Here is a 12409-nt window from a genome sequence, read left to right as displayed (position 1 = left end):
ACCCGGTTCTGAAGTCCTCACTAAGACTAAGAACGTAGAGAACATGGACCCGGTTCTGAAGTCCTCACTAAGACTAAGAACGTAGAGAACATGGACCCGGTTTTGAAGTCCTCACTAAGACTAAGAACGTAGAGAACATGGACCCGGTTCTGAAGTCCTCACTAAGACTAAGAACGTAGAGAACATGGACCCGGTTCTGAAGTCCTCACTAAGACTAAGAACGTAGAGAACATGGACCTGGTTCTGAAGTCCTCACTAAGACTAAGAACGTAGAGAACATGGACCCGGTTCTGAAGTCCTCACTAAGACTAAGAACGTAGAGAACATGGACCCGGTTCTGAAGTCCTCACTAAGACTAAGAACGTAGAGAACATGGACCCGGTTCTGAAGTCCTCACTAAGACTAAGAACGTAGAGAACATGGACCCGGTTCTGAAGTCCTTCCACTAAGACTAAGAACGTAGAGAACATGGACCCGGTTCTGAAGTCCTCACTAAGACTAAGAACATAGAGAACATGGACCCGGTTCTGAAGTCCTCACTAAGACTAAGAACGTAGAGAACATGGACCCGGTTCTGAACTCCTTCCACTAAGACTAAGAACGTAGAGAACATGGACCCGGTTCTGAAGTCCTCACTAAGACTAAGAACGTAGAGAACATGGACCCGGTTCTGAAGTCCTTCCACTAAGACTAAGAACGTAGAGAACATGGACCCGGTTCTGAAGTCCTTCCACTAAGACTAAGAACGTAGAGAACATGGACCCAGTTCTGAAGTCCTCACTAAGACTAAGAACATAGAGAACATGGACCCGGTTCTGAAGTCCTCACTAAGACTAAGAACGTAGAGAACATGGACCCGGTTCTGAAGTCCTCACTAAGACTAAGAACATAGAGAACATGGACCCGGTTCTGAAGTCCTCACTAAGACTAAGAACGTAGAGAACATGGACCCGGTTCTGAACTCCTTCCACTAAGACTAAGAACGTAGAGAACATGGACCCGGTTCTGAAGTCCTCACTAAGACTAAGAACGTAGAGAACATGGACCCGGTTCTGAAGTCCTTCCACTAAGACTAAGAACGTAGAGAACATGGACCCGGTTCTGAAGTCCTTCCACTAAGACTAAGAACGTAGAGAACATGGACCCAGTTCTGAAGTCCTCACTAAGACTAAGAACATAGAGAACATGGACCCGGTTCTGAAGTCCCCACTAAGACTAAGAACGTAGAGAACATGGACCCGGTTCTGAAGTCCTCACTAAGACTAAGAACGTAGAGAACATGGACCCGGTTCTGAACTCCTTCCACTAAGACTAAGAACGTAGAGAACATGGACCCGGTTCTGAAGTCCTCACTAAGACTAAGAACGTAGAGAACATGGACCCGGTTCTGAAGTCCTTCCACTAAGACTAAGAACGTAGAGAACATGGACCCGGTTCTGAAGTCCTTCCACTAAGACTAAGAACGTAGAGAACATGGACCCGGTTCTGAAGTCCTCACTAAGACTAAGAACGTAAAGAACATGGACCCGGTTCTGAAGTCCTCACTAAGACTAAGAACGTAGAGAACATGGACCCAGTTCTGAAGTCCTCACTAAGACTAAGAACGTAGAGAACATGGACCCGGTTCTGAAGTCCTCACTAAGACTAAGAACGTAGAGAACATGGACCTGGTTCTGAAGTCCTCACTAAGACTAAGAACGTAGAGAACATGGACCCGGTTCTGAAGTCCTTCCACTAAAACTAAGAACGTAGAGAACATGGACCCGGTTCTGAAGTCCTTCCACTAAGACTAAGAACGTAGAGAACATGGACCCGGTTCTGAAGTCCTTCCACTAAGACTAAGAACGTAGAGAACATGGACCCGGTTCTGAAGTCCTCGCTAAGACTAAGAACGTAGAGAACATGGACCCGGTTCTGAAGTCCTCACTAAGACTAAGAACGTAGAGAACATGGACCCGGTTCTGAAGTCCTCACTAAGACTAAGAACGTAGAGAACATGGACCCGGTTCTGAAGTCCTCACTAAGACTAAGAACGTAGAGAACATGGACCTGGTTCTGAAGTCCTCACTAAGACTAAGAACGTAGAGAACATGGACCCGGTTCTGAAGTCCTTCCACTAAGACTAAGAACGTAGAGAACATGGACCCGGTTCTGAAGTCCTTCCACTAAGACTAAGAACGTAGAGAACATGGACCCGGTTCTGAAGTCCTCGCTAAGACTAAGAACGTAGAGAACATGGACCCGGTTCTGAAGTCCTCACTAAGACTAAGAACGTAGAGAACATGGACCCGGTTCTGAAGTCCTCACTAAGACTAAGAACGTAGAGAACATGGACCCGGTTCTGAAGTCCTCACTAAGACTAAGAACGTAGAGAACATGGACCTGGTTCTGAAGTCCTCACTAAGACTAAGAACGTAGAGAACATGGACCCGGTTCTGAAGTCCTTCCACTAAGACTAAGAACGTAGAGAACATGGACCCGGTTCTGAAGTCCTTCCACTAAGACTAAGAACGTAGAGAACATGGACCCGGTTCTGAAGTCCTCGCTAAGACTAAGAACGTAGAGAACATGGACCCGGTTCTAAAGTCCTTCCACTAAGACTAAGAACGTAGAGAACATGGACACAGTTCTGAAGTCCTCACTAAGACTAAGAACGTAGAGAACATGGACCCGGTTCTGAAGTCCTCACTAAGACTAAGAACATAGAGAACATGGACCTGGTTCTGAAGTCCTCACTAAGACTAAGAACGTAGAGAACATGGACCCGGTTCTGAAGTCCTTCCACTAAGACTAAGAACGTAGAGAACATGGACCCGGTTCTGAAGTCCTCACTAAGACTAAGAACGTAGAGAACATGGACTCGGTTCTGAAGTCCTTCCACTAAGACTAAGAACGTAGAGAACATGGACCCGGTTCTGAAGTCCTCACTAAGACTAAGAACGTAGAGAACATGGACCCGATTCTGAAGTCATCACTAAGACTAAGAACGTAGAGAACATGGACCCGGTTCTGAAGTCCTTCCACTAAGACTAAGAACGTAGAGAACATGGACCTGGTTCTGAAGTCCTTCCATGGCTCCCTGGATCTCAGAGAATAGACTTTAAAATCCTTCTGTTAGTCTATAAATCCCTGAATTAGCACCTAAATACATCCCAGACTTGTTATCAGTGTATCAACCCTCCAGACCACTCAGGTCTTCTGGCTCCAGCCTGCTCTGCAGAACCAGAACCAGAACCAGACATGGAGAAGCAGCATTTAGTTCCTATGCTCCACTGATCTGGAACAAACTCCCAGAAAACTGTAAAAGTGCTGAAAGCCTGAGTTCCTTTAAATCAAGATTAAAAACACATTTGTTTAGGATTTTAACTGTTCTAGTTAAAATGTTTTACTGAAACATCAATAGTGTAACTTTGTAGTCCAACTGTTTTTAATGTTTGCTTTAATTTTCTGTTTTCACCGTGTTTTATTTTGTTATATTTTAATCATGTAAAGCACTTTGCATTGTCTTTGTACTGAAATGTGCCATACAGATACATTTGCCTTGCCTAGTTGATTAAATTGGTTAACATAAAAAAAAAGAGTTGATTTGAATAATTACTTTACATTTTAATGTCTTTTTCAGATCTAGATGTTTTTTTATTTTTGGTTTCTGGAGTCTAAGGAGCCGTTTCTGCTCTTCAGAAACTCCCAGGAGACCCAAAGCTGACGCTACTTCATGCAACATCAGCAAAACCTGAACATGTGGTTAAAACTTCACCCTTAAACCAGCCTGGATCTCTGGATCACTGGATCTCTGGATCACTAGATCTCTGGATCACTAGATCTCTGGATCACTGGATCACTGGATCACTAGATCTCTGGATAACTAGATCTCTGGATCATTAGATCTCTGGATCACTGGATCACTAGAACTCTGGATCACTGGATCACTAGATCTCTGGATCACTGGATCTCTGGATCACTAGATCACTGGATCACTGGATCACATGAAAAACGGAGCCCTGCAGGAGGAACTGCTGCCTGTGGGTGCAGGAGGACGGACGATGAAGACTCACCTGTCTGCCAGGTGGGCTGGCCGGGGTGTGGAACGGCGTGATGGGCGTGGTGGAGGTGGGCCCGGGTCGGGAGTTCCCATTGGTCAGGCTGGTGGAGGGCGTGGTGCTGATGTGCGTCACGGCGGACGAAGAGGAGGGCAGGGCTGGAGCTGCGGTCGCCGTGGCAGCGGAGGAGGAAGAGGAGGAGGCCGGCGTGGAAGGAGGCGCCTTGGTGGTCGGGGAGGGGAGGATGGGGCGGGAGTACGTGCGCAGGGCGGGGGCGGCCGTGGAGGTGAGTTTGGGCGGAGCTGGGACCAGGATGTGAGGGGACAGAGCCCCGCCCACTGACGCCACCTTGGAGCCGAGGCCCGAGGAGACGGAGGGGGCCGGGGTGAGGGGGGGCGGGGGGGAGGAGGTGGTGGGGGTTAGCGTGGGCGCGGGGGAGTCCAGCAGCATGGGGTTGGGGATGAGGCGTGGAGGGGTGGGGGTCGTGGGGGTGGAGGGGGCGGGGCCATTGGTGGCTGGCTCTGATTGGCTCTGCTGAACCAGCTCCTTGTCCATCATTCAACACTGGAACACACTGAGAGAGACAGACAGAGGCTCGTTAATCATCCTGGAGATCTGCTGACAACACAAAAGGTTTTCACCAGAACACCTGGACCACAACATCTGGACCAGAACACCTGGACCAAAAACATCTGGACTAGAACATCTGGACCAAAAACATCTGGACCAGAACATCTGGACCACAACATCTGGACCAGAACATCTGGACTAGAACATCTAGACTAGAACATCTAGACCAGAACATCTGGACCACAACATATGGACCACAACATCTGGGTTAGAACATCTGGACCACAACATCTGGGTTAGAACATCTGGACCAGAACATCTGGACCAGAACACCTGGACCAGAACATCTGGATCAAAAACATCTGGACCAGAACATCTGGACTAGAACATCTGGACCAGAACACCTGGACCAGAACATGTTGACCACAACATGTGGACCACAGCATCTGGACCACAACATCTGGGTTAGAACATCTGGACCAGAACATCTGGACCAGAACATCTGGACCAAAACATCTGGACCAAAACATCTGGACCAGAACACCTGGACCAGAACATCTGGAACAGAACACCTGGACCAGAACATCTAGACTAGAACATCTGGACCAGAACATCTGGAACAGAACGCCTGCACCGTAATATCTTGACCGTAACATCTGGACCGTAACATCTGGACCGTAACATCTGTAAATTAAAACACACCCCATCATCCAGCAGGAGAACCGCCTTCAGCAGCGGTTCCTCACATGTGGAGAAACGGCCGAGCTTCTGACTTTGACTAGGCCAAAACCCTCGGTTCTCAGATGTGTTTCTGTTGCTGGGATCAGTTTCCTGTTGGTGACCCAGTCTGAACCGAGCTTCAACTTAGGAGTCCCATTAATGCCTGCAGGGAACCCCAACAAGCCCAAATCATCAGCCCTCCACCACCATGCCTGGCAGCTGGTGTGAGGCGTTCTGATTGGTTTACTCTACTCTTATATTACGTCTATGGTCCAAACAGCCTCTCCTGGGGAGACTGGCAGCTGCTCAGATGTTCTCCCTGTGGGAACCGACCTTCTCTGGTAGACTAATGGACTTCAGAGAGTTAACATGTTCTTCTATGACTCTTTAAGCTATATGGGCAGCAGCAGCTTCTCCAAGCCGGCTGGTGGTGTGTGAACATGGAGATGTAGACTACAGAGCAGCAGACAGGAGCTGATGGAGGATTCCTGCAGGTCCAGATCCACCTCACCAACACCGGTAGTGGACTCCTAGAACCTGGATGTCCACCAGAACAATGAACTGGGCTGGAGACCCCGCCCTGATGCTCTCTACAGGAGGGTCTATATTGAAGGGCCTCCTCTGTGGAGCAGCGTCTTATCCAGGGTTCCTACAGCATAAGGCAAGTTAAATTCAAGACTTTTTAATACTTTTTAATGCCATTTGAAATAAAAAGTTAAGACCAAATTCACCATAAACAAGAAAAACCTGGTTGTGACAACTTCACCCAAATGTTTATTTTAACATAAACCATTACCTTCTGGCCCAGTAGACATGTTTAAAATTTTGAAAAACATTCCATATAGGAATAAAGCTAAAAAAAACCACAAATTACACATTTATTTTTAACAACTACTGAACTGAATTGACAAACTTTGTTTTGTTCCCTACTAAAATAAACTATAAATCAGCTTTAAAAACCCACAACATAACCATGGCAACAGTTTTTCACAGCTATGGTCCGGCCGCAACAGTTTTTATTGGTTCCGCTATCGGGACGGAACCAATAATGGTTACATTGAGCCGTTCAGTAAATTAAAAATATATATAATTGTGTCAATTATTTTACTGTTTGGTAAGGATTACAAAAATAAAATCCTATTTATGACCTGGTAACAATTTTAAGACCTAAGAAAGACTGATTTAATACATTTTAATGCCAATTAAGGCCTTAGTTTTATGTTACAGAATTCAATGCCTTTTAAGACTTTTTAAGGATCTGCAGGAACCCTGTTATCTGCAGCTGGAGGCCGTTAGATCAGCCGTCAGGGAGGCCGGCTCCGTCTCCTCAGACCCGGTGCAGGTGGAGGAGGACAGACATGGAGTGGTGACCCATTAATCAGCTCCTTCCTGCTGGCACATTATTTGTTTTAATCGTTGCTCTGAAATCCACCAGCGTCTGTTTCTGCTCCTGAATCACTGTCAGGATGGTAGTTTGATTCCTCCAGGAACTCAGACTGGGTTGTTATTGGTGTCGGGGGACTTCTTCTCTGTCTGGGGTTAACCGCTCCTCTGGCGCGGGTCCAGAACACGTGGCTGAAGTTTACACTGACGGTGTCGGGTGTCACCGAGCAGACCGCGGCGACGGCGGCCGATGAATCACTCGGCGGGCGCCGCGGCGCTGAAAACAACCGGCAGCGGCTGGTTGACGGGTTTAATCCGTCGCTGACCTCCTCTGTTTTTAGGAAAATGTGAGAAGAAAACTGTGGCGGACCTTCAGAACCGCCTTAAAATGTTTAAACAAGTTACCTGGGTTCTAAATGATTGGTGTGGTTTTTAATTTAGTTTCTTTTAGCTCACATCTTCCCAGATTTGCACCTTTAATACAAGTTTTGATACGTTTTGTGCTCATTTATGAATAATAAACAGATACAGTGATGCTTTTCCTCTGGTTAATCATGTTTTCATGATAAAAGGCTGAAATTTAAGTCAACGCTCTGCTGCCAGCATGAAAACAAACTCTAAAGAAGAGTTTGGACTCATCATAGTAGCTGGTAATGATTTCCAGAACAAACTAAACCTGATGTTGTGGTTTCTGATTCACCAATGTGGCGTTAAGCTGCTTTGCAGCCTGACTTGGCATTTCATGTTGAGTGATCACAAAGATGACTCATTTTTATTCAGAAAACCGCAGAAATTACTTCATCTAGACATTAAAACGTAAAACATAAACTATAACTGAAGGTGATATAATTGGTGCAGACGGAGCAGCTGGAGCATCGTTAGCTGCTGAGATGTTTGAACGATGCAGACGGCTTCATGCTCCGTGTTGCTCCTAACGCATGCAGCGTTTGCACAGATGCATGCATGCATGCAGATGTAGCTTCTCCATGAGGCAGCGCATATCTGAAGTCAGTCAACGGCTGGCAGCTCAGGTGTAACTTCAGGTTTTTACCAGGAGGCGGGGAGAAAAGGTCTGTTAGGAGCCGTTTACTCCTGCGGTCCGTCCAATCAGACGGCCTCGTTAGTCTCCAAACAGTGTAGATACGGCATATCCTCCCAGTTCCTGTTCCCAGCAGCTTATTTACCTGTCTGGCTGCAGCTGGTGCTTTCCTCTATAACCTTTTTTTTTCCTGCTGCCTTTTAGTAACTTTTAGCATTTTATTTCCATCCATCGTGCATTAAACCGTCACGGGACACTTGAGCCTAAAGCCCATTTTCATGAGTTTTACATATTTTCCTTGTCTGCTGTGTTAGAGGTAGTAGCTCTCAGTAGTTATGTCCAAAGTAAAGACATCAGTGTGAAAATCCAGAAAGATGAGCCAAGCACGCAGCTGGATGCTGCAGAGGAGCGATGATGGTGAACTGTAGGTACTGAGTCGGTTAGTGGCCAGCCCAGATGAGAGCGGCGACGCCTTTCAGCTCCGGCCTGAGCTCAGAGACGACCGATGAGGCCTGTGGGGGGGCCATGTGGTCCCGGCAGGGGTTGCTCAACAACACGTGAGCTGTTACCATGCTGTAGACCACTGGTCGTCTGATCGCAGCTGAAAACGCAGACGGCACACGCTGCTTTGTGCAGCAGTGGATGTCTGCTGCAGACGGGCTTCACAAACAGTCGTAACACCTCCAGCGCGACTCTTTCACCTGTCAAACAGTGAATCTGTCACCACTTCCTGTTCTCTGGCCTGGCGACGCTGTGTTGGTTTGCTGCGCTGCCGCCATGAGCTGCCACGCATTGATTCAGCGCGTTGGATAAGAAGACAACCTGATTTGTTGCTTACAACAACACGCCGATCCAGATTATAGTCATCATCACTCCATATATGGTCTTCCTGCCCCCAAAGGTCCTTATGGAGGGTCCAGACTGCTGATATCTTCATTTCATTGTTCTAACGCATGTTTATTCTTGTTTTTTCTATGTTTTATGGTTTTTCTAAAGTAAAATAAAATATAATCCATCCATTCATCTCAATTTATTTAAATTTAATCACAATTTTCCCCTCAAATGTATGTTTTTGGTAATTTCTCTGACTTTAAACAACTTCATTATGGTTTAAAGACAAGATGATGTGTGCAGTTCACCTTGTGCACTAAAAGAATACCAACGATCAAGATGTACGCAGATGATGCAGTTATCTATGCATGTGGGAAGAATGCCAATTAAATAGCTGCTAAATTATCAGCTGGCCTGGAGAACATTTCTGTCTGTCTTTAAATGTTGGAAAAACTCTTCTGCACACTAAGATATCATCCTGCAACCTTCTGTCGTGACTTCTGAGCATCTAGAACCTTCTTTTAGGCTCTCGCCGTGTCCTTTTTCTTAAAAACCTCTTTACTCTCTGTCTAATCAAGCTCTACCAACCATCGACATGAGGACAAGACTGGAGCACCACAGCTGTATCCTGAACCAGTGTAAGAAGTTAAGTTTGGAAAAAGTAATCTCTTTTTCTGACGCGTGTTTAAACAACCGTTTAAAGTTTAAAAATCCCTCCAGCATCTGTTGCCTCCACCTCTCAGGTTGTTAGTTTTCCAGACCTCTGAGCAGACGAGCAGAGCTGGAAGGTCGACCAGCAGATGGGAATCCAGCTTTTTCCTTACAGGTCCATAAAAGACAGGAACGAACCGCCTACTCACTAAACAAATGACCAACTGTACAACTTTTCTCAGGGGAGCAAAAAGAAAATAGATTTTAACAAACCAATAATTATTGCACCTGAAATAACTTAGATGTATGTTCTGGTTAACATTGTGTGTATGCTTTGTTTAACGCTGGCTGTTGGAAGGTATTTTATCTACATATGTTAATTTAACTGTCACTATTTTCCCCTACACCTTTATCTTGATTTACCTGTGGCAGGGACTGCAGCTGCACAATGCATCTTTACTCTGTTGTAGTCTAAGAATAAAACATATATCACTTTACATTGTGTGCTTGAGGCTATTTTTCAGGTTTAAGAGCGATTTTCTGCACATGTTGCATGCAGAAACTTGTTTTGTCTCGCTATAGACCTGAACACTTGTTTTAACGCGCAAACTGGAGATATTTCGCTTTAAAACGTCACATTAACGCCCAGCTCGGTGATTTAATAAGGAATTGATGAGCAGGTGTGAGCCGCGGTGCCTCTGCAGGTGGAGGACCCCGATCCAGACCCCCTGAAACGGGGGAGAACTCGGGTTCGGATCCCATCGATGAGGTCTCCCCGGGTCCAAATGTGTGCAGCCTGGTCGGTTAACTGGGCTCCCCATCCCCAGGCGGACAGGTGCCGCTCCAGATGCTGACATCTGGCCCCGCGCTATCGTGTGAGCTGCAGCCCTGCGCGCTGGTGACAGTTAGGCCAGAGAGCATGCATGTGACTATCAGAGAAAAGACAGAAAAAAGATGGAGCCAGGCCTCCGCGGTGCTGAAGTCTGGCGGTGGAAACATCCAGGGAGAGCCTGCGCTCTGCGTAACGCGGTCCGCTCACCTACCTGCACAGATCGGCGTCGTGGCGCAGCTCACTCCCGGAGCTCTCCATCGGAAGGCGAGCGCATGTTGATCGAGTCGGCGGCTCTTATCTGATGAACGGCTCTGCGCTGCCTCGCCAGGCTCAGATGGGCGTGTGTGAAGCTCACTTCCTCGTCTGACAGCGCAGGGGCCGCTGCGAAGAGCGCGTCAGCCTTCCACAGACAATAACCTCCCCACGGCGCCACGGAGGGGCGACGCTTCCGCGGCCCCTGCCCTCACACAGGGGGGGCCAAAGGGCCAAGTTCAAGCGCGATCCGGGCCCGGCTGTGGCGCGTCTGTGTGCGCGTGTGCGTGCGTGTCGCGCTCTGTTTATGGTTCCATCACAGCCCCGCTTCGTAGCCGCGGCGCTATCCGGCAAGCTGGCCTCCACAGGGGGGAGGGGGGGGGGTCTCCGGGGACCCAGCAGCAGTCTCGCCTGCCGAGGTGTGCGGCTGGAATGAGCCGGGCTGGGGGCCACCGTGTAGCGGCTGTGAGGGGCCTGCTCGGTCTCCTGCTGGTGGAGAGCGATGGAGGCGGCTGGGAGCTGCCGGAGAGAGGAGAGACAGCACCACACAGAGCCCGGGAGGACCGGAACCTCACGGCTGCGCTCTGCGCGTCCGCTGGAGCTGGAACTACAGTCCGAATAATCCACGCACCGACCAGAGTCCTGTGCTGGGTCAGGCGCATGCGCACCAGCACCACGTACCTACATAATTAGAGCCGGAGTAACCTGTTAAAGAATAAATAATACGCAGCGGATCCTCAGCTGCGTTAAAACACTAAACATGTGGCTGAGCGCAGCTCCGCAGAGTAAACCTGGAGTTCCAGGTCTGCCTAATGAGCTGCTGGTTAGGACGGAGCAGCGGGAAAACTGCGATACAGAAAGATTAACTCTTAATTCTTTAGTTTCTTGTGTCACAGAAAGTAGTTCTGTGATTATATTAGCAGCTGGTCGCTGACCGGATCATTTAAATGCTGGTCCAGATTACCTGGGTTGACTCCTACAGTCTAGACTGTATGAAGCAAATGGGAAATGCAGGATTTTTACATTTATTAGAAGGAGAGAGACGGTTTACACAGAAAGACATGAAGTCATGGCAGCTTGGAGACTCTGAAGGTTAGAAAGATTTATTGAAACGTGATGAACAGGAAGGAGGATCTTCTGGTTGGACACTAAGGAGGAGAAGTAAGTTTATTGTTTGGGAGATGAGGGGAGATACATTCACAGGTGGAGGTGGATCCTTCCTGCTGGTGGTGATGGAGGAGCTCCAGGAGTTTGGCAGACGGTGCTTCTGAATGGTTTTGTAATGCCGTCTCTTTGTTTGCTGGTATCAGGAGGACGGGAGGAGAGGAGGGCTGATCCAGGTTCTGATGGAGGCTCCTTCCTGTTGAAAAATAGGTTGTTGCTGTCCACTGTCACCACGTGCATGATTAGGAGGAGGTATATCCACTTATGTCTGGCTCCTAAACGGCCTTGAGAGGACATCTGGTGCTAATTGGCTCTTTATAAATAAACTATATTAGAAAACTGACACTGTTCAGTCGGAGCATTTACAAAGCAATCCTGCTTGAAGGATATACTTCAAAGAATTAAAATTCAAAGTTGAAGGTGTGAGTTTCATTACCTAGAAGCTAATATCACCTGAAATAATCTATTAGGCAAAAGTCTTGTTGAACATGAATCTCTTTTTTTTTTCTTATTATTTTAAAGCTGCCAGACTGTATTTCAACTATTTAAAGCTTGGGTCAGCGATTTCTCCGAAAGTTTTCCCAAGTCTCTTTTTAAGTAACTGTGCAAGCACAAGACCGTCTTTTCTGCTACCTTCCACTCCTCAGGGGGATCACGTCTTAAAAATCTCCTAAATCTACTCTGGTCTTATTTCTTTCTACTCAGGCCTTCCTCTCCTTCTCATAAATATGAACGTAGTTCACTTCTTGGGACTCTCAGCCAAAGTCTACGGTGAGAGCAGCTACAATGAATGGCTAACACCGAAGCTGACTAAGCTAACAGCTAAGCTAACTTCTAAGCTAACCGCTAAGCTAACCAGATACATAAACACTTGAAGTGCGCAGCCAGCAAGCAGAAACTAGGAAAGAACGAGCGTGTCAGACCATG

The 12409-nt window shown here is 47.4% G+C and overlaps 1 protein-coding gene across 5 annotated transcripts in view; it reads right to left on the bottom strand.

The window, feature by feature from the left end:
• si:ch211-230g15.5 (nascent polypeptide-associated complex subunit alpha, muscle-specific form) overlaps window positions 1-11529 on the bottom strand; it is a 35416-nt gene extending 23887 nt beyond the window's left edge. For all 5 annotated transcript variants that reach the window (XM_036124944.1, XM_036124947.1, XM_036124948.1 and 2 more), the window contains exons 1-2: window positions 10278-11529; window positions 4056-4614 (exon numbers count right to left, since the gene is read on the bottom strand). In XM_036124944.1, the coding sequence (XP_035980837.1) occupies window positions 4056-4598 (543 nt within the window). In that variant the 5' untranslated portion in view covers window positions 4599-4614; window positions 10278-11529. The remainder of the gene's footprint in view (window positions 1-4055; window positions 4615-10277) is intronic.
• Between the last annotated feature and the right edge of the window lie 880 nt (window positions 11530-12409).

Source organism: Fundulus heteroclitus, chromosome 21, assembly GCF_011125445.2.
Source record: "Fundulus heteroclitus isolate FHET01 chromosome 21, MU-UCD_Fhet_4.1, whole genome shotgun sequence".
Lineage (NCBI taxonomy): Eukaryota > Metazoa > Chordata > Actinopteri > Cyprinodontiformes > Fundulidae > Fundulus > Fundulus heteroclitus.
The sequence above is the reverse complement of the archived record's forward strand: the minus strand, read 5'-3'. Positions and strand labels throughout refer to the sequence as shown.